Raw genomic sequence first — 20,823 nt, 5'->3', positions numbered from 1 at the left:
AACAGTCACATGACTTATATCACATGATGTGTATCACATGGAGTGTGTCACATGACCAGACTGAATTTTCTGATGAGATGAGACGATTCAAAAAAATTTAGAAAAGTCTATTTATTCTACATAGAATTGACTTGTCTATATCAACAATGGCAAAGAATAGTAAGCAAAGCAAGCCAAAACACTCGGCCAAGGAATCCAAGAAGAGAGCTCACGCCGAAGTTGAGCAGGATTCAAACTCCCCAGGCGAAGAAGAATCTGAAAAGTTGACTGCTGAAGTCGATGCTGATTTCGATGAAGTTGCCAATTTGTTAGGCCAGGATATTAAAGACCCAGACGCAAAACGTAAATCTAAGGCGGTTGAAGAACCAGCTATTCCCGAATACACTCCAGTGGAATCCAGCGACAAGTCCAAGGAAGAAAACGAAGAGGATGTATTCTTCAAAGATGCTGAATTGTCTGAACCTACCATGAAGGCTATTACCGAAATGGGATTCACTAAGATGACCAAGGTTCAAGCAAAGACCATTCCTCCATTGTTGGCTGGTCGTGATGTCTTGGGTGCCGCCAAGACCGGGTCCGGTAAGACTCTCGCATTCTTGATCCCCGCTATTGAATTGTTGCACTCATTAAAGATCAAACCAAGAAATGGTACCGCGGTTATCATAATCACCCCAACTAGAGAACTTGCCCTTCAGATCTTTGGTGTTGCCCGACAATTAATGGAGCACCATTCCCAAACCTGTGGTATTGTTATTGGTGGTGCTGATAGACGTGCCGAAGCTGTCAAGTTAGGTAAAGGTGTCAATTTATTGGTGGCTACTCCAGGTAGATTATTGGATCATTTGAAAAACACTCCAGGGTTCGTTTTCAACAACTTAAAGGCATTAGTTATTGATGAAGCTGATAGAATATTAGAAATTGGGTTCGAAGACGAAATGAAGCAAATCATCAAGATCTTACCGAACGAAAACAGACAAAGTATGTTATTCTCCGCTACTCAAACTACAAAGGTGGAAGATTTAGCGAGAATATCGTTGAGACCAGGTCCATTGTACATCAACGTCGTTCCAGAAACTGACGTATCCACCGCCGACGGGTTAGAACAAGGGTATGTTGTATGTGATTCCGACAAGAGATTCTTGTTGTTGTTTTCCTTCTTGAAGCGTAACATCAAGAAAAAGATTATTGTTTTCCTTTCATCGTGTAACAGTGTCAAATTCTACAGTGAGTTATTAAATTATATCGACTTGCCAGTGTTGGATTTACACGGGAAACAAAAGCAACAAAAGAGAACAAACACATTTTTTGAATTCTGTAATGCCAAGCAAGGTATTTTAGTATGTACCGATGTCGCTGCTAGAGGATTAGATATCCCAGCAGTCGACTGGATTATCCAATTCGATCCACCTGATGATCCAAGAGATTATATTCACCGTGTTGGTAGAACAGCCAGAGGAACCCAAGGAAAGGGTAAGTCTCTTATGTTCTTAACTCCGCTGGAATTAGGATTCTTGAGATACTTGAAAGCTGCTAACGTTCCATTAAACGAATTTGAATTCCCAAGTAATAAGATTGCCAATATTCAATCACAATTGGTGAAGTTGATCAAGACTAATTACTTGTTACACCAATCGGCCAAGGATGGATACAGGGCCTATTTACAAGCATATGCTTCACATAGTTTGAAGACGGTTTATCAAATTGACAAATTGGATTTAGTCAAGGTAGGGAAATCATTTGGGTTTGAAGTGCCACCAAAGGTTAACATAACCATTGGTGCCAGTGGTAAGTCTATAGAAAAGAAACACAAGAAACAAAGACGAGCTTAGTTGATGATAAAGTGTTGTTTGTAAATTAGTAGATACATTATTAATAAAAGTCAATAAGCAACCATTGTTCTCTTATAGTAGTGTTTGGCACTTTTGCTTGCATTTGCAGCTCATTGCTGGAGCAATCAAATTTTCTTGGTGATGTAAATGATTGTGTGTGTGTGTGTATATATATTTTTGTTTTTGCAACATTTAACGCCCCTTCAAAGATCACACCACATCAACAAACCATGGAGAACGAACTGAAAGGTTCAGATACTCTTGATAGTTCCAAAGCTTTGCCACTTGAGAAGTCTCAGTTGGAGCATTTGAACTATTATGTTCAACTAGAAATGTTATGCTCAATTGTGATGCTTTTCGTCCACATTTCTTGTGATTTCACAAGTAGAGTACCACTTTCCCTCGTCAAACGCTTCCCACCCTTTACCCTTGACATTGGTTTGAGTTCTGGATATCTTGACAGCTTAGTGGATTTAGTCCAACTGTTTTTGAAATCATTTCCTGGTCCTTTACATGAAGCTTTTGCGTCTCTTTCTCATTCTCAGCTAAAATCAAGCTTGTCTAGTTATAACAACAACATGTTTACTTTCAGTGGCTTGGAATTTACTTGGTTCAGAGATGGTGATATAGATACATATTACAACAACTATAAGGGTCCCAATATCGTTTACGGTATTACTAAAACATTTGTTGATCAATTAAGTGCAAGCACAAACTATACGTCAGATGAACTCTTAGGTACCCTATACAATACTTATTCCAGTTCAATAAAAGACATGTGTTTTAATCCTACATCCTTCAACTTGACTGGGTTGGGAGATTATGATATTTGTCAATTGCACAGATACAATACCTCTGGATATGCAAGCCATGTGTTATTATCAATGTTTCACTTTTCCATAATAATTGTGATGGCAATTCAAACAATCGAACTGATGATGAACATCTTTGGAAAGGTATCCATCGTTGAAATTGCATTCATCAAGAAGGTTTTCTTAGGTATCGAGAATACAGTATTGATTTCCTACGTCTACAAATCTATATTTATGCAACGCAAAGTCAAAGCATTCTTGCAGGAAAATTCCGTTGGAACTTTGACAGTGGACCCCTTCACATTCTTGTTTGTGGGCTATTTTTTGTACCAAATCAGTCTTCAGTCTGTTTTACACAGTGAAGTCACAAGATTGAAGTTGTTGGAATGTTGGAAATGCCCCATCTCGGCTAAAAAGAAGGCCATTCAGCGTTGGGGGTTGTATGCATTTTTGTTTCTTTCTATAGTCCCCACTATATTTATAGTTAGTTTAGTATAGCACTATTTAGAATGCCCTAGGTGCAATTTAATTTTAGCTTTTATATACAGAAGTATGTTGTCCAAAATTTGTTATGATTGTTATCAACATTTGCGGTGCTGCGTTGTCTCTCACCCGCTAATTTAGCGTTTTTATGAGTGAGTTTTAGCTTAGAATTGCTTCGACATTGGAAATACCCCATGTCACCTAAAATCAAAAATAAACTCCATTCAGCGATGGGGGGGGGGAGGAGGCTACATTCTTTTATATTCTATCTCTAGCTCAAACTATAATTAAATTAAACAAGTATAGTATGATTTGTTGGTATAATTGCTATCAGGTTGTGCACAACCAGGCTGAGTCAAGATGTTCTAGACTTGTCCGTGCGAGACAACAAATGTAAGCTACGACTTCTAGCAACAGATTCGATCCACCCAATTCCTACAGCAAGCATATATTCTAGGCAAGTTGTGCAAGTACGCCTAACCTGCACCCCTGACTATTAGAGGCGATTGTTCTGTTGTTTAGTAGTGCTGGGATCATCACCTCCTTTTTTTGGTTGCCATAATTCACCTGCCTAACAAATTATATATATATATTTTTTTGGGCTGTTTTAATAATAGCGGCTAAGAAAAATACGGTGGTTTTACCCCTTACGAAATTTGCCTGGATATTTACCACATTCATCCTCCTTGTTCTTAACAAAGTGTTCTTTTGACAGAAATTTTAACCTAATACGGGAATTCCCTACATTCGTTCAGTTCCAGATTAGTACCTTTACAAGAACAATTACTGAATTGTCTTTGTTTTTTTTTTGCCAGTTTATGTGTTAATTGTTGAAGCTACGATTCCCAAACCTGGTTTGAGATGATTTCAACTACTGGCGCAGAGCTAAGACGAGGACATGCTCGCAAGAGATCAACATCAAAGGAGACACCGAAACCTAAACTGCTGTCTCAATGGAACTTGAAAGGGTTCTTGAAGATTGCATCAACTGATTCACATTCAGCAGCTAATGACACAACCACGACTGATCCAGCACAAATACCGCCACCTCTGGCTGTTCCTTCAACTCCTTCTACAACAGATTCACACGATTTAAGCAAGTGCTATTGCTGTGGAACAGTTCTTACATTTCCTAGTCGAGCCAAGAAGTTTAGGTGTTCTGTATGTCAAACGACAAACTTGTTTGAATTACAAACTTCATCTTTCCCCACTTCATCAGAAACAGACCTTCCTCATGTGGTTTCCTACGAATATGTCAAAAAGTTGGTGGATCGCTGTTACAATAGTACATCGTCTGAATCTGGTCAATCCCAAACCTTGCATCAAATATTTGAACCACTTTCATCATACTTGTATTTGGCGTTTAAAAGCAATGACGTTCTTTCCAAATCATTCAAGGTGAGAAAGGCAAGTAAACGAGCACATTACCACACTTCAAATATTAATTATCAGGATATTCACGATATGTTTAGCCTATTGACCAAGCTACCTACAAAACGACCCTTGTTTTCTGCATTGAAAGGTGCTCTGGAACAATTAAAGAGAATATTGATATTTAAAGATAGCAACGACCCCAGAAACTATTATTGGCTATTGATCTTGTTGGAAATACCCATCTTGCAACGTTCGTTACTTGATAACGATGCTTCTACCCTGAAGCTTATGAGCGATGTTCCTGAAATTAAGATGTTGAGTTATGATATTCTCAAGCGATGTTTGGGGATCTTGTCATGCATTGATGCGATAACTACTACTAATTACATTACCAGTTGGTTTTCCAAGATGGACGATGACCAATTTGTCAAGAATGTGGATTTGATCAATTTGTACATCACCTTCCAACTTAAGAAATATTTGTATTTGGCAAATAACCCAGGAGTAAGACTTAGTCCTAACCCGCAACATCTGCCCAATGAGCATGTTAGTCTGCATGATGCCGAGTATTTCCAGAATTTAAACTTGAAGAGACATCTTGAGGTTGATGACCCAGTGGAGGCACATTTATCCGTGACTAGTCCGCCAGCAAACCTCTTTGGCAAACCAAAAGGAAAAAAGAAGGAAAAGGGGGAAGTCAAGGTCAAGGTTCACCAGTATGGTAATGATTGGCATATCAAGTCTGCCCTTATGGTGATGAATATGCTTTACAGAGCCAACATTTCACGACTACACCCGATCCCCGTTTCGTCATTTTATAATTCATTGGTGGATTTTGTGAATATCAAATTGGATTATGATTCTTGGCAAAGCAGTAAACGAAATAGTTTGCGAGAGGGGAAAAGCACACATCCTGAGATTCTGCAAGTTATTGGATTCCTTCATGGAACTAGTATAAACAAGAATTTGTTTGATGATGCTTTGTATTATTTCTGCCAATATCCGTTTTTGATTTCATTAGGTGGGAAGATATCTGTGTTGGAATACGAAGCAAGACGACAGATGGGACGGAAAGCTGAGGAGGCATTCATTAACTCATTGGACAAGAGAACTACTATTGATATTTATTTCAAAGTCAAGGTTAGACGAGAAAGAATAGTTCAAGATTCATTAGAGTGCATCAAGTTGAACTCCAACAATCTTAAAAAGAGTTTAAAGGTTCATTTTATAAATGAACCTGGTGTTGATGCTGGGGGTTTAAGAAAAGAATGGTTTTTGTTGTTAACAAGGGCAATTTTCCACCCACAGACTGGGATGTTGCATAACGTTGAAGATTCAAACTATTTATGGTTTAATATTGTCCCTGTTGAAAATTTTGAAATGTACTATTTATTCGGGGCAGTGTTAGGATTGGCGATTTACAATTCTACAATTTTGGATTTACAATTCCCGTTGGCGTTGTACAAGATCCTTATGGGTAAACTGTTGGATCATAACGATTACAAGACGATATTTCCTGTTTCTTATAAGAACTTGATGAGTTTGAAAACAATGACTGCCGAAGAATTGGCAGAACTCGAGTTGACATTTGAAGTTAGTTATTCCGATGCATTTGGAACGAACTTAACCGGGGATTTGATTCCCACTGGTTCGCAAATCAGTGTCACTGCAGATAATTTGGACGAATATATTGAGAAATATATTGGATTCTTTATAAAGGACGGCATCAAGCGACAGGTTCGCTCGTTTCATGAAGGATTCATCCATGTCATTGGCGGCAATGCCCTTTCGCTATTTCTGCCGGAAGAAATTGAATTACTATTATGTGGAAGTGACGATAGTGGGATCGATGTAGACTTGCTTAAATCAGTGACAAAATATTCGGGGTGGAAACCAAGTGAAGATGCACAGAATTCAAATATTATCAAGTGGTTCTGGGAATACATGAATGACATGTCAAATAAAGAACGAAGGAAATTGTTGGGATTCGTTACTGGGTCTGATCGAGTGCCTGCTACGGGTATTCAGAATTTGGTGTTTAAGATAACGTTGCTAAAGGCGTATGACAGTAATCGTTTACCGGTTGCTCATACTTGTTTTAACGAATTGGCGATTTATGAATATAGCTCCAAGGCAAAATTGGTTGGTAAATTAAGTAAGGCAATTTTTGAAAGTGCGGGTTTTGGGATAAAGTAGGTATTTAGGGAATAAATGACAACTATCATGAAACTCTAACAGCATTGTTTTTGATTGCAATATGCTTCTAATATCCGTCGGAAAAACTGTGCTCTAATCACCGTGGTTAACTCAGATAATAATGTAGCTCTTAAAATTATGCAGCAATATGTCACAATAACGGCCCGGTGGCTCTTGCGAGGTAAAATCCAGGTTCATGATTGCTGGCTTATTCAGCTAGCTAAGCCCACTATACCCTTCAGCATTATAGTTTTGGTGGTTAGTCGGAAATAGGTGGGAATAGTTCGGCCGAAAATATCTTACAACCGAATAACACCGCGGCTTTTTCGTCCTAATTAGGATAACCGGTGGCTTTTCTGGTTGCAAAAAAAACATTGCATTATTAATCGATATCACAAGTTAATTAGCAGATTTATAATACCGAGGAATGAGTTGTAGACGGTATAAATATTGTTAGCAGTTCTCGTTAATCTGATATTGGGTCCAGCTGTAAATCGCAAAGCAACACACAATGACATTATCCAAATTCCAATCATCCAATTTATTCAAGCCAATCAAGATCGGCCAAACCACTGTGCGTCACCGTATTGCCCAATTACCAGCAAGTAGAAACCGGGCTTCAGGACACGTCCCTACAGATCTTATGAAACAATACTACACTGATCGTGCCCGCCACGCTGGGTTGATCTCCACTGAAGCAACCTTGATCTCGCTTGAACAAGGTATCTACCCTATGATCCCTGGTATTTTCAACGAAAGACAGATGAATGCATGGAAAGAAATCGTTGACGGCGTGCATGAACAAGGGGCTGTCTTTGCTTTGGAATTGCAAGCTTTAGGTAGAGTTGGGGACGCTAAGCTTTTGAAAGAGGCTGGATTGCCATTGACTGGACCTAGTGCCATTTACGAAAATGAAGAAAAGGGGAAAGTGGCTATTGAAGCAGGTAATCCTATTCAGGAATTAACTGAAGCTGACATCAAGGATATTATTTATAGACAATATACTAATGCTGTTAAGTTGGCTATGGAAGCTGGGTTTGATTTTGTTGAATTGCATGGTGGGTACGGATACTTGCTTGAACAATTTATTCATCCTGGTGTCAACAAGAGAACTGATAAATATGGTGGCAGTATTGAAAATAGAGCCAGGTTCTTGTTGGAATTGGTTGATCATTTAAGTACTATTATTGATCCTGCTAAGTTAGCTGTTCGTTTTACTCCAGTCAATTTCTTCCAAGTTCCAGGAGCCAATCCAACTTCCCAAGAAGATTACTCCTACATCGTTTCTGAATTACAAAAAAGGGCAGACGAAGGTAAGAAATTGGCTTATATTAGCATTGTTGATGGTACATTTGCTGATGCAACCATGGACAAGACGGTGGCTTTGGATTTTGGATATATCCACAAGATCTGGAAAGGGATTATCATTCGTGGTGGTAATTACCACAATGACCAAGAAAATTGGGCAGTCCTTGAAAGAGACGCCAGTGCTGATGATCGCACTTTGGTTGGGCTCTGTAGACATTACGTTGCAAATCCTGATTTACCTGAAAGAATCAAGAAAGGGTTGCCATTGAATGAATGTGATAAGCCTAATTTTTACACTCCTTCTAATTGGGGATATAACACCTATCCATTTTACGGTCAAGATGTCACCTTTGATGAAGAAGTTGAAAAAAAGAAATTTGGTATTCCTTTAGTGTGAGCTATTCCATAGCAAGCTCGTTAGGTTCCTTGGTCTATATTATATAGCTAAATTGATACAATAAATCTGAAGTTTATACTGGCCTTTTGGTGCTACCATGTGTGATGTATGTCTATATTTTTAAATCTCTTAGATTGCGGATGTACTAGTATTGTCCATATTCTAGAGGTGGAATGTGTAGACGTGTTATATTTGATATTCAGTGAGTGCAACTCTGTAAATCCTGCTTACATTCAACGTTGTTCTGTTGGCTACGAAAAACGCGTCTGGGTTGTGTGTATGTTAGCTCACGTACTTTTTTTTCAGAAGGAACGAATAACACTACTGGTAAAGACAACACCATCGGATCATGTCACAGTACATAAACCAAAACCTCACCAACCCGTTGTTGATTCGTCCGACACTGAAAATCAATCCAGGGGAAGAGTTTCTCCTCCCGCCACAAGGCAGGAACTACAACCATCAGTACTACACCATGTACCAACACCGATTTAGTGCTCTTAAATCTCGTACTGAAGCTAAAGCACTTGCAAAATGGGGCAACGGACAGCATGATATTGACGGCCAAACTATTTTCAAGCAGGATAAGATATTGGATATCGTTTCTGGGAAATTGTGTTGGGTCATAGGTACCGTGTACATTGATGCACCTGGAAAATTAAATATATTGAAAGATGTTGAAAATGGGGTGGATGACGTGTTGCCTGGTGTTCCAGAAGCTTATGTAAGTGAGGAAAACACTGGAGTTGTTATGTTGGAAGATGAAAGTGGGAGAGCAATCTTACATGGTCTGGAGTTTTTGGATAAGAATTTGTTAGTCACTGGATGTGTTGTAGGGGTGTTGGGGATTGAAGTTCAAGCCGGGGTATTTGAGATTATGGATGTGGTGTATCCTGCAAGTGCACCTCAGAGTAAAAGGGCTGTTGATAATGAACCCAGCAAGATTGTGCTCGTTTCTGGTTTAAACCTTTCCCCTATTGGAGATTTAAAGACCGAACTATTGAAACAATACCTTACGGGTGAATTGGGACTGGATGAAGACAAACATGTCAATTCTAATGTTTCGCAGGTGATAATCGCCGGGGATTCTATTTTACCATTAAAACAGGAACAAAATCAAGATTTCATGAGTACTAATAATTATGGTACCAAAAATATCTCCAAATACAATACTGATTCACTTAAGAAGTTGGGCGAATTTATAAATGATGTCATTGTCAGTTTGCCTGTTGCGGTTATGCCTGGAAGCAATGATCCTGGAGAGATATGTTTACCTCAACAACCACTCCACCGGTCCCTTTTAGGAAACTTTTCTTATGGTGACCGATTAACAAGACTCACTAATCCACAGTGGATTTCTATCGACGGAGTCAAGGTACTCGGTACAAGTGGTCAAAATGTAGATGATATAAAGAAATACGCCAAGAGAAGCGAAGTTACTGACATAATGAAAGCTTCCATAAAATGGCAGAACCTTGCGCCAACTGCACCAGATACATTATATTGTTACCCTTATGATAATGCCGATCCATTTATATTAACTGATGAGGTTCCTCATGTTTATTTCGTGGGGAACCAAGAAAAATATGCTAGTGAGGTGTTCCAGTATAATGGGAGTGTCACTACGTTAATCAGCTTGCCTAAGTTTAGTGAGACGGGGCAGTTTGTTATTGTTGATTTGAAGACATTAGAATGCGAGGTTGTGGAGATTGAGTGCTAAACTTTAGTGTATTATCTGTATATTATCACGTAATAGAGAATTAGATTTACCAAGCGCACCTTGTGCATCGTAGTGACGACCATTAATACGTTCCACTGCGTAGTTATGTAAATTTCAAGGTCGTAGCATGACATAGCCTTGTTTGTCTAAACTTTTTCACTCTGTTGATGTGTTTTCAAGAGCTAAAAATAGTAACCTTTTAGATTCTTAAAATAACAATGATATTGTGTTACCGATTCCCTTTTGGGGGTGGTAGCGCCAGAAGTATTTTCATGCAAGAAAGGAAACCGGGTTTGTTAGGAATATCCCAGGCCACTATCTGGATAGAGACATATTGTAAACATATGGATGAACACATTGGAATAATAGTTGGTTTCAACAGCTTTAAAAAAAAAATACTTGCCACAAGTAAGGGCACAGCGCAACACTCCAGCAAGCATATTCACCACCACATACGGCTCCATTATTGATGGTACAAAACAGGTCAATTGAACTTCTAAAGATAGATTTATTATGAAATTGACCTTATTGTTACCATCAATGATGACATAATAATTCCAGTGTGTATATTTTCGAATATATGTAAAAGTTTATTTTGTGTATGGGCCAGAGTTGCCGTCTGGCAACGTCATTGCCAGATTGCTGCAGAGACAGGTCAACCTGACAAACCAGTTGCGTATACAAATTAATAAGATGAAAACTAGTTAGAGATTTTTGGATGTTATCTCGGAGTTGCTTTGGGTGAAATTTTGGTGGTGATACGAAATTGAATTTGCCACCAGGCTTTCCCACCCCTTCTATCCCCACCTTTATTTTTTGTATCAGGAGAATGTCGTAAACGCCGCTAACAAAATAGGTTGATCATAGGTGATACCTTCAATTGCATTGGCGTGATTGACTTGACAACGGCAACATAACATTCTAAGATCAAGCTACAAATTTACAAGGACCATAATTTTTGTCGGTTTTGCATAATTGACTTGCTTTCAACTTGTTATGGTGAACCCCAATTGCCCTTTCCACTTCTTTGGCTTTTCCTGCATTTTGCCAACACACAAGGAATTTTTTTTTTTTTATTTTTTTTTTTGTTTGTTCGCTTTTGCCTTGCCCTCTTTCTGAATCAGTTTTCTTTCCTTCACCCTTGTTTAAACCTTTCTTGCAAAAGAAAGTTTCTGCCTTTCAATCAATCAATTTAAAATTGCTGCATCAATAGGGTGTTGTAAAACTCAGCCGACCATCATCATCCCCAGCACGACTACACTCTCTAATACACCAGAATTACATAGACACATTACTTACAACCTCCATACCCATATATTTAACGTTTTATAAAATTTTTCTAGTCACAAACTCTACTACACCACCCAATTCCCATGAATCCAGCAAATGATACACCATATTCAGGTTCGGAGGGGGACCAACGGCCTCTTCCTGAACGTACTTCTAGCAGAAAGGGGAAGAACTTGCACATTGCTCACAGAAGATCCCCTTCAGAATTAACGACGTTGATGGTTGAACAATACAATTTACAACGACAATTGGAACAAGTCCAGGCTCAGCAGAAACAAATCTTGCAGCAACAGGCCCAGCAACAGCAGCACCTTTATCAACAACAGGAAATGTCGCCTCCACCGCAACAATTTGGCAGATCCCAAGGTGGCTCCCATTCAAGATCATCGTCTACATCTCATAGACGTACTGGCTCAAGTGGCGGGGGTGCACCAGGTCAGGGCCAACCCCAGGGACACAATAGACGTCACTCATTACAATTGAATGAAGCAATCAAGGCGGCTGCCTCGCAGAGGCAAAGCAATAGAACATCGTTAAGTCCTCCTGTTAATAATCCATCCCAGCCGGCTGAACCCCACAATGATTCTAACGACAGCTTGGGTTCATTTAAATTCCCAGCTGGCCCTAGCAATGACGTGGAAACCAGTCCTCCTTCCTCCAGTCATAATCGCTCAAGATCATTGGCTTATGGACAACAAGCATTCACATTCCCCGCCACGGCTGGAAGCAGTGGTGGACCACCTCCTGTATCCTCCCAACCACAATCAGGTGATTCTGGCTTGTTATTACCACCAACTCCAAACTTCACCATTACTCAATCCCCAGACAGAGGACAAACCCACAATAGACGTGGATCTCATTATAGAACAAACTCCCGTAATGTCGAAGGAATCAACTCAAATTGGAGAGCCCAACAACAACCACAAAGCAATAATAACGCGTACCACGGACGTCAAGCTTCTACTATGGATCACCAACCTCAACAATCATTGTTTGTACCAGGGCACAAGCCACGTAACAGCTCATATGGAGGAGGTTCTATTTCGTCATTATCACAATTCCTTCCTCAACATGGGAACAATGCTAGTATTTCTACTTTGTCCACAGTTGCTTCTGGGTCAGGTGGTGGTGCTGGTGGCGGTGGTGCTGGTTCAGGAAGCAGTCGTAAGTCCCTTTTTGCACCATACCTCCCACAATCTTCGTTGCCCGATTTAATCAATGAAGGTAGATTAGTCACAGGTATTTTACGAGTTAACAAAAAGAACAGATCTGATGCATATGTATCCACTGATGGATTACTTGATGCCGATATTTTCATTTGTGGTTCCAAGGATAGAAATCGTGCATTGGAGGGTGATTTAGTTGCCGTTGAATTACTTGTTGTTGATGAAGTTTGGGAGTCCAAGAAGGAAAAAGAGGAAAAGAAGAGAAGAAAAGACAATACTTTAAATTCAAGAAGTTTGAGCGAAGATATTCATAATGATGCTACCGCTACCGGTGGAACCAGTGAATCAAAGGAAGAAGGAACTGAGGGGGAATCTGGGGGACTTGCCAGAAGAGGATCGCTCAAGCAGCGTCCAACCATGAAGAAGAATGATGATGTTGAAGTTGAAGGACAATCTTTACTTCTTGTTGAAGAAGAAGAGATTAATGATGAGATTAAACCATTGTATGCTGGACATGTTGTTGCCGTTGTTGATAGAATCCCCGGACAATTATTTGCTGGTACTCTTGGTTTATTGCGTCCTGCTCAAGCCGCACAAGCTGCTCGTGATAAGAAGAATGGTAAAGAATCATCGGTACATACCCCTAAATCACCTAAAATTGTTTGGTTTAAACCAACCGATAAAAAAGTGCCACTTATTGCCATTCCTACTGAACAAGCACCTAAAGATTTCGTGGAGAACCATGAACAATACGCAGACCAGTTATTTGTGGCATCCATCAAGAGATGGCCAATCACAAGTTTGCACCCTTTCGGTACATTGGTTAGCAAATTGGGAAAGATTGAAGATCCATCCACTGAAATTGATTCGATTTTAAGAGATAACAATTTCTTGTGTGATGAATATCCTGAAGAAGATGAAGAAGAAATCACGGTCAATATGTATGATTTACCACTTCCTGATCCTGAGTTTGAGAACCGGGCAAGAACTGAGTATTTGAATGATTATATCATTGCATTCTCCCAGAATGGTAGCTTTGTCGACCATGCCTTACACGTTAAACGTTTATCTTCAACCAAGATTGAATTGGGATTCCATGCAGCTGATGTTTCTTATTTTATCAAACCGGGATCTATCTTGGAACGCAAGTCCAAAAAGAGGTCAAGTTCGGTATTTTTACCTCAGAAGATGGTTAGCTTATACCCTCGCCATGTCCAACAAATGATTTCATTCACGGAAAATGAACGGAATTTGGCTGTATCAGTGATTTTCGAAATCGATACATTAAACTTTGAAGTTGAAGATTTGTATATTCATGAATCAGTGATTGTTCCTAAACAAGTTGTTAATTACGATTCCTTTGACAAAGTATTGGTTGGCGGTGAACAAGGTGAGATATCGAGTGCCACATGTGATTATATCAAAACATTCAGTTTGATTGCTAAGGAATTTAGAAGACAAAGATTGGATAATCGTGAATTGGGAATCTCGCCAAACTTGACATTATTGGATCAATTGGATGATGTAAGAGTAAGATTGAGTTTGAACATTTTCAACGATTCCTTGGCATTTGATGTTATTTCTGAAATTTCCCACAAGGTTAATACTGCAATTGCGGCCAAGATCCATGCTGGGTTGGGTGATCATGCATTATTGAGACGCCAGGCATTACCTACATTGCAAAAGATGGAAACATTTGTGAGAAAGGCTACTAATTTAGGATACAAGATGGACACTCTGACTCTGGCCTCGCTTCAAAATTCCATTCTCAAGATTGAAGATGCCACTAAACGTCAATGTGTGGAAACTTTGCTTTACAAGTGCATGTCTCGTGGTAGATATTATGTTGCTGGTAAACAAGATCCAGATTCATATGGTCATTATTATTTGAATTTGCCATTGTATGCTCACTTTACGGCTCCTTTACGTCGATATGCCGATTTGATTGTTCATAGACAGTTGAAGGCGGTGTTGAATAAAGTTGAGTATGACATTGATTTGGACAATTTGAAAGCCGTGGCTGATTATTGTAATTTCAAAGAAGATTGCGCCCTGCAAGCACAAGAACAAGCTATACATTTGTTGGTTTCCCAAACTATAAATGAAGTTAGTGAAAGTGCTGGACAATTGCTTTGCATGGGTACGGTTATCCAGGTTTATGAATCATCATTTGATGTGTTTATTCCTGAATTTGGGGTGGAGAAACGAGTCCATGGTGATCAATTGCCCTTGGTTAAGGCTGAATTTGATAAATTGGATAGAGTTTTGGAATTGTATTGGGAAAAGGGTGTTGATTCTGCAACTTATATTCCACCAGATGAACAAACTTCATTGAGTTACCGTAATTCCATCAAAAACAAACATAGAGCTTCGGCTATACATGCCGCTAAGATCCAAAGCAAGACGATCTTGGAGAAGAATAATGTGATTACTGATTCCATTGCCGAGAAGTTGGCAGAATTGAAGTTGGAACCACCAAAATTGAGTATTCCTACTTTGAAGAATGGCGAGAATGTAACTACAGCCACTAAATCCATGCCAAGTACTCCGGTGTTGAGTGGCAATGGTGGTTCTGATGAATTCCCCAAGAGTTTACGTACCAATTCCAGTTCAGTAATTACTGGCGATAGTGGACTTGCTCCATACTTGCAAGACACAATTACTCGAGTTGAAGGTGATTCATGTATACAAGTAATTAAGGAATTAACGCAAGTGCCGGTGTTGATTCGGGCTGAGATCGGAATGGCATTGCCTTGTTTGACAGTACGGGTATTGAATCCATTTTGCTAAGGTTTTAATAGAGTTGGATGTTTTAATGCATATAGTGGTTTTTCTTTTTATTTTTATATAGTCTTCTTTTTTTTAGATATGAGTTGATAGTTAATCAACATTTACGGTATATTCTAGTTTCGTAGCTTGTCTAAAATTAAAGTTTGTACCTGACGACGACAACATAGTTTTCTGGCTATTTTTATACATATATCGTATATCTATGCAACATTATCCATGGATACATCGGTTGTTATGTCACAGCTTATAGATTCCCGATCAAAGTCCGTCACCCCCTGGTATATGGTAGCGCTGTATTGATCTGCCACGTGATTTTTGATTGGAAAATTTTTCCCTATGACAATTAAGGGCCCTTTATCCGAAGTCAAATTTCAGCTCCTAATCACAATCTCAAATCAACATACAGCACACTTTGCAATGGCTGAGAAACACACACTCGAATCAAGTTCCGAAGTTAATGGAAGTAAGAACCCACATTCTCCACTTCCTGTCATCCCAACTAAACGATCCAAACTAGTTAGTGGAGCCACTCCATCGCATTATAACCCCAATGTACAAAGTTTACAGTCAGGCACTCCATTGCGTCAACGTGCTGCATCCCCTTACACTCTCAATCCACCGATTGACAGCGATGGGCTCAGTTGGCCCCTGAAGGGTGCCCGTTCTCGGTTGGACGAATCACCCGAGGAATCTAAAGCTCGAGTCGGAAGGATTGCTGATGCCGTCAAGGTTATTTTGGAGGAGCTTGGCGAGGACGTGGACAGAGAAGGGTTGTTGGAGACACCTGAACGGTACGCCAAGGCTATGTTGTACTTTACCAAGGGGTACGAGGACAACATTCGCGATGTGATCAAGGTGTTCGAAGAGGATCACGATGAGATGGTTATTGTTAGAGACATTGAGATTTTCAGTTTGTGTGAGCATCACTTGGTTCCTTTCTTTGGAAAAGTTCATATTGCTTATATTCCAAACAAGCGTGTCTTGGGATTGAGCAAGTTGGCAAGATTGGCCGAGATGTATGCCAGAAGATTCCAAGTGCAAGAGAGATTGACTAAGCAGATCGCCATGGCATTATTGGAGTTTTTGAGACCTAGAGGGGTGGCTGTGGTGATTGAGGCTACCCATATGTGTATGGTTAGTAGAGGAGTACAAAAGTCAGGGTCATCAACCACGACCAGCTGCATGTTGGGATGTTTCCGAGATCACCAAAAGACAAGGGAAGAGTTTTTGACCTTGTTGTCAAGAAAGCAATAGACGTGTGCTTGACAAAGGAAATTTCAACAGTTTTCAATTCTTGATGTGTCCCAGTGGGCTGATGCTTTTTTACGATGTTATGATATTCAACATACCTTTATACAGAACGTACTATAATAAATATAACTATATACAGATGTACTATTGTAGCGTTTCAGCTACTTGCAATACTAATTCATCGTCACCAAATTGTCCCATTAATTGGATACCTAATTTTCCAAAGGGTATGGAAATTGCAGGAATGCCAGCTAAGGAAGCAGGCACAGTTAGGATATCATTGACATAACTATTAAGGAAATTGGCATTGTCTGCATTCAAAAACTCTTCCACGGTTGGGGCTTCACCGATTGATGTTGGAGAAATCATTAAATCACAATCACCCGAAGCAGTTTCAACAAGGGCATGTTTTGTTTTGAACAAGCTGGAAAATTCCTCTACTAGTTCTTGTCTTACTTTAGTTGCCTTTAAGTAATGATCACCTGAGTCTGATGATAAAGTGTAGTTTCCGAGGATGATTCTTCTTTGAACTTCGGGACCAAGAGACTCTGATCTATTGGACACTATTAAGTTCATGGCGTCCTTTGTGTGTTGGTTGTTGTTGTTGTAGCCGTATCGTACTCCGTCATAACGGGAAAGATTGGATGCTGCTTCTGCTGTAGCTAGGGTGTAGTATGCTGGCAAACTCTTTGTTATTGATTTAATTGATATTGGTTTGATATTGTGTCCTGCTTCTTGTAACTTGGTTAATGCTTGTGACCATGCAGCCCTAGTTTCAGGGGATAACTCGTCAAGCACGAATTCGCTAGGAATACCGACGGTCAATTGTTTGCATGTGCTGGGTTTAAACTCGTTCCTTATGTTCTGGGGTAAACTAGTAGGATCCTTCTCGTCATAAACATCAAGCACGGAAAACACTTTTCGCACAACATTCAAAGACTTGGAAATGATCCCCACAGTATCCAAAGTTTGTGCATAGGGAACAACCCCCCATCGCGATATTCTTCCATAACTAGGCTTGAACCCAATCACAGAACAATAACTGGCCGGCAATCGCACGGAACCACCTGTATCTGTACCTAAACTGAAATCAGCCAATCCGGCGGCGACAGCGGCAGCAGACCCACCAGACGAACCACCGGGTACTCTCTGATCTGGATATACTGGGTTCATAGTTGGACCAAAGTGAGAGTTTGTGTTAGAAGAACCCATCCCGAATTCATCTAGGTTCGATTTACCAATGAGCTTCAGTCCTGCCTGGGCTAGAAGTGATACTACGGTTGCATTGAATGGAGACTTGTAGTTTTCGAGCGATTTCGATGCGGATGTCGTGAATCCTACTTTGGTCACTATGTTGTCTTTACAGATGTAGGTGCTGCCTGCAAGGGGGCCCTGACCAGTAGTAGGCTCTACTCTAGTAGAGGAGATCAAGACATTGTGAGTATTATTAGGAACAGTGGATCTTACCGTAGAAACCAACCGTATGGGATTGATTCGTTGACACAATCGGTGTTGTTGTCTCATTGTTGTGTTGCTCAATGTGTGGCTGTTGCCATGGCCATTTGGTTGTAAAAAAAACTTGTGCCTCAAGCACTAAAAAAAAAAAAGGTGGAAAAAAAATCCCATATAAAATTTTCCATCAATTGACTCATCCAGATCTTACCTACCTATTCAAAACCAACTATGTCCAGTTTAGAAATCTTTGGTGCTAAGGGGAGCTCATTGCTCACTCTCTCAACCAATTTGAAGCTCTGTATTGCGACCAGCGCATTCCAACCAAAATTATCCGTTTCCAATGATACTCCATCTGATGCTTTATTAAAAGATAAGAAGTCTGATTTTGCTTTACACGAAGTCAATGCCGTGGTTAAATACTTGGCCAATGACTTTTCTACTAATGAAGCTATCCAATTTGAAGAAACTCAATTGTACAAGGCATTAAAGTCTAACAAGAAGGAAAAACTTACTAGTGCCGTCAGCGGATCAATCACTTTCACCAAGGCCGAATTGACCCCTGCTCAAATTATCCTCTTTGCCTCGGTGTATCCTGTGTTAAAGGACGCCCCAACTGCTTGGTTCACTGAATTCCAAGCTATTCCTCAAGTCGTAGCTGGTATTGCTGCTGCTCTCGCCATCACTACTTTAGAACGTGAAAAGGAAACCAACACCGGAACCCAACGTGTCGTTGTCGGTCACTTGGTTCGTCCTCAAGAAAAGGCTATCCAACCTAAGGAAGGTGAACGTAACATCTTGGTTACTTCTGCTTTACCATATGTCAACAATGTTCCTCATTTGGGTAATATTATCGGGTCCGTTTTGTCGGCTGATATCTACGCTAGATATGCCAAAAATAGAAATTACAACTGTTTGTATGTTTGTGGTACTGATGAATACGGTACTGCTACTGAAACCAAGGCTTTAGAAGAAAAAGTCACCCCACAACAGTTGTGTGACAAGTATCATGCCATTCACAAGAGTGTTTACGACTGGTTTGATATTGGATTTGATTATTTCGGAAGAACAACCACACAAGCACAAACTGACATTGCTCAGGATATCTTTTTAAAATTACACAAGGGCGGGTTCTTGGAAGAGAAAACCACCGAACAATTGTACTGTCAAGAACACAAGGCGTTCTTGGCCGATAGATTTGTCGAAGGTACCTGTCCAAAATGTGCTTACGAAGATGCCAGAGGTGATCAATGTGACAAGTGTGGTAACTTGCTTGACCCGCTTGAATTGATTAACCCAAGATGTAAAGTTGAGGGTGCTACCCCAGTAGTCAAGGAATCCACTCATATCTACCTTAAACTTAATGAATTGGAAGAACCATTGGCTAAATGGGTTGCCCATTCTGAAGAAAAGGGTCACTGGTCCAAGAACTCCAGAACCATTACCAACTCATGGTTAAAACAAGGTCTTGAACCAAGATGTATCACCAGAGATTTGATTTGGGGTACTCCTGTGCCTTTGGAAGGTTATGATGAAAAAGTGTTGTATGTCTGGTTCGATGCTTGTATCGGTTATGTTTCCATCACTTCCAATTACTTCAAGGAAAGAAGTACTCAACAAGACTGGGAAAAGTGGTGGAGAAACCCCGAAAATGTTGACTTGTATCAATTTATGGGTAAGGACAATGTTCCATTCCACACTGTTGTGTTCCCATCTTCTCAAATTGGTACTGAAATTGCTGCCGGTGATAAATGGACCAAATTGCACCATTTGAACACTACCGAATACTTGCAATATGAAGGTGGTAAGTTCTCCAAGTCGAGAAACATTGGTGTTTTCGGTAACAACGCTGCTGATACCGGTGTTCCTGCTTCAGTATGGAGATACTACTTGGCCTCCGTTAGACCAGAATCTTCTGACTCTCAGTTCTCCTGGGATGAATTCGTCACCAAGAACAACTCGGAATTATTGGCCAACCTTGGTAACTTTGTCAACCGTATTGTTAAATTTGCTATTGCCAAGTACAATGGTGTTATTCCTAAATTCAACACCAGTGCTATTCCAGAGTATGAAGCTTTCGAATCGGAAATCAACGCTTTGCTCGCGCAATACATTGAAACCATGGAAGCGGTCAATCTCAGAAAGGGTTTGGAACTCGCCATGCACATTTCCTCGCGTGGTAACCAGTTCTTGCAAGATAATAAGTTGGATAACTCGTTGTATGCCAACCAACCAGACAAGTCTGATGCCGTGGTTGCCGTTGCTTTGAACTTGGTCTATCTTGTAAGTGCCATCATCTATCCATTCATGCCTGAAACCACCGTCAAGATCGATGAAATCTTGAATGTTCCTGCGTTGTCCATTACTGACAAGTTTGAATTGGTGTTGGAACCAGGTCATTGTATTGGTAAGGCACAATATTTGTTTACTAGAATTGATGAAAAGAAGATTGAGGAATGGAGAGGTAAGTATGGGGGTAAGAAATAGACATAGATCGTATGTTATGTAAATTTTATATTAAATCGAGAAAACCGTAGTAATTATTGATTTGCATTGCAATCGTAAGAGAATTTTGCAGCATTTTTCCAACTCTAAATGTATGACGTAATGACTTATCTTTGCCAAGGAAGGTAGACACGTCGGTCAAGTGGGGGTAAGTCCGAAAGATAAAGAAAGTGGAAAGGAAAGGTGGGGGGAAGAATCATAAACAATGCAGACAGAATTTTGCCGTCGAAAAACAAGAATAAAATAAAAT

At 40.0% G+C, this 20,823-nt stretch overlaps 9 protein-coding genes across 9 annotated transcripts; 8 read left to right on the top strand and 1 right to left on the bottom strand. All coding sequences in view use genetic code 12, as the record gives it.

Moving 5' to 3' along the window:
• Nucleotides 1-133: 133 nt before the first annotated feature.
• HAS1 (ATP-dependent RNA helicase) lies at nucleotides 134-1,887 on the top strand (the record flags this gene model as incomplete). Its single annotated transcript, XM_007377076.1, has 1 exon — nucleotides 134-1,887. The coding sequence occupies one exon, from the start codon at nucleotides 147-149 to the stop codon at nucleotides 1,827-1,829; it is 1,683 nt and encodes a 560-aa protein (XP_007377138.1).
• A 154-nt stretch (nucleotides 1,888-2,041) lies between these two features.
• SPAPADRAFT_63030 (uncharacterized protein) lies at nucleotides 2,042-3,356 on the top strand (the record flags this gene model as incomplete). The annotated part of the gene is made up of 1 exon (XM_007377075.1): nucleotides 2,042-3,356. A coding segment is annotated over one exon (1,048 nt), but the record flags the coding sequence as incomplete, so codon positions are not given.
• Nucleotides 3,357-3,934: 578 nt separating this feature from the next.
• SPAPADRAFT_72958 (putative E3 ubiquitin-protein ligase) lies at nucleotides 3,935-6,850 on the top strand (the record flags this gene model as incomplete). The annotated part of the gene is made up of 2 exons (XM_007377074.1): nucleotides 3,935-4,071; nucleotides 4,206-6,850. The coding sequence occupies 2 exons, from the start codon at nucleotides 4,023-4,025 to the stop codon at nucleotides 6,692-6,694; spliced, it is 2,538 nt and encodes an 845-aa protein (XP_007377136.1).
• A 355-nt stretch (nucleotides 6,851-7,205) lies between these two features.
• Nucleotides 7,206-8,399, top strand: SPAPADRAFT_141608 (alkene reductase; the record flags this gene model as incomplete). Its single annotated transcript, XM_007377073.1, has 1 exon — nucleotides 7,206-8,399. The coding sequence occupies one exon, from the start codon at nucleotides 7,206-7,208 to the stop codon at nucleotides 8,397-8,399; it is 1,194 nt and encodes a 397-aa protein (XP_007377135.1).
• Nucleotides 7,663-11,061, top strand: HYS2 (DNA-directed DNA polymerase delta subunit; the record flags this gene model as incomplete). Its single annotated transcript, XM_007377072.1, has 1 exon — nucleotides 7,663-11,061. A coding segment is annotated over one exon (1,282 nt), but the record flags the coding sequence as incomplete, so codon positions are not given.
• Nucleotides 11,062-12,961: 1,900 nt separating this feature from the next.
• Nucleotides 12,962-15,478, top strand: SSD1 (mRNA-binding translational repressor; the record flags this gene model as incomplete). The annotated part of the gene is made up of 1 exon (XM_007377071.1): nucleotides 12,962-15,478. The coding sequence occupies one exon, from the start codon at nucleotides 12,993-12,995 to the stop codon at nucleotides 15,363-15,365; it is 2,373 nt and encodes a 790-aa protein (XP_007377133.1).
• A 284-nt stretch (nucleotides 15,479-15,762) lies between these two features.
• SPAPADRAFT_63025 (GTP cyclohydrolase I) lies at nucleotides 15,763-16,755 on the top strand (the record flags this gene model as incomplete). Its single annotated transcript, XM_007377070.1, has 1 exon — nucleotides 15,763-16,755. The coding sequence occupies one exon, from the start codon at nucleotides 15,783-15,785 to the stop codon at nucleotides 16,617-16,619; it is 837 nt and encodes a 278-aa protein (XP_007377132.1).
• Nucleotides 16,694-18,186, bottom strand: SPAPADRAFT_63024 (glutamyl-tRNA(Gln) amidotransferase subunit; the record flags this gene model as incomplete). The annotated part of the gene is made up of 1 exon (XM_007377069.1): nucleotides 16,694-18,186. One exon carries the CDS (start codon nucleotides 18,138-18,140, stop codon nucleotides 16,761-16,763), a length of 1,380 nt encoding a protein of 459 aa, XP_007377131.1.
• A 113-nt stretch (nucleotides 18,187-18,299) lies between these two features.
• MES1 (methionine--tRNA ligase) lies at nucleotides 18,300-20,555 on the top strand (the record flags this gene model as incomplete). Its single annotated transcript, XM_007377068.1, has 1 exon — nucleotides 18,300-20,555. The coding sequence occupies one exon, from the start codon at nucleotides 18,300-18,302 to the stop codon at nucleotides 20,553-20,555; it is 2,256 nt and encodes a 751-aa protein (XP_007377130.1).
• Nucleotides 20,556-20,823: the final 268 nt, after the last annotated feature.

Source organism: Spathaspora passalidarum (assembly GCF_000223485.1).
Source record: "Spathaspora passalidarum NRRL Y-27907 unplaced genomic scaffold SPAPAscaffold_6, whole genome shotgun sequence".
Classification (NCBI taxonomy): domain Eukaryota; kingdom Fungi; phylum Ascomycota; class Pichiomycetes; order Serinales; family Debaryomycetaceae; genus Spathaspora; species Spathaspora passalidarum.
Note: the sequence above shows the minus strand (reverse complement) of the source record. Positions and strands in the feature narration are given on the sequence as shown.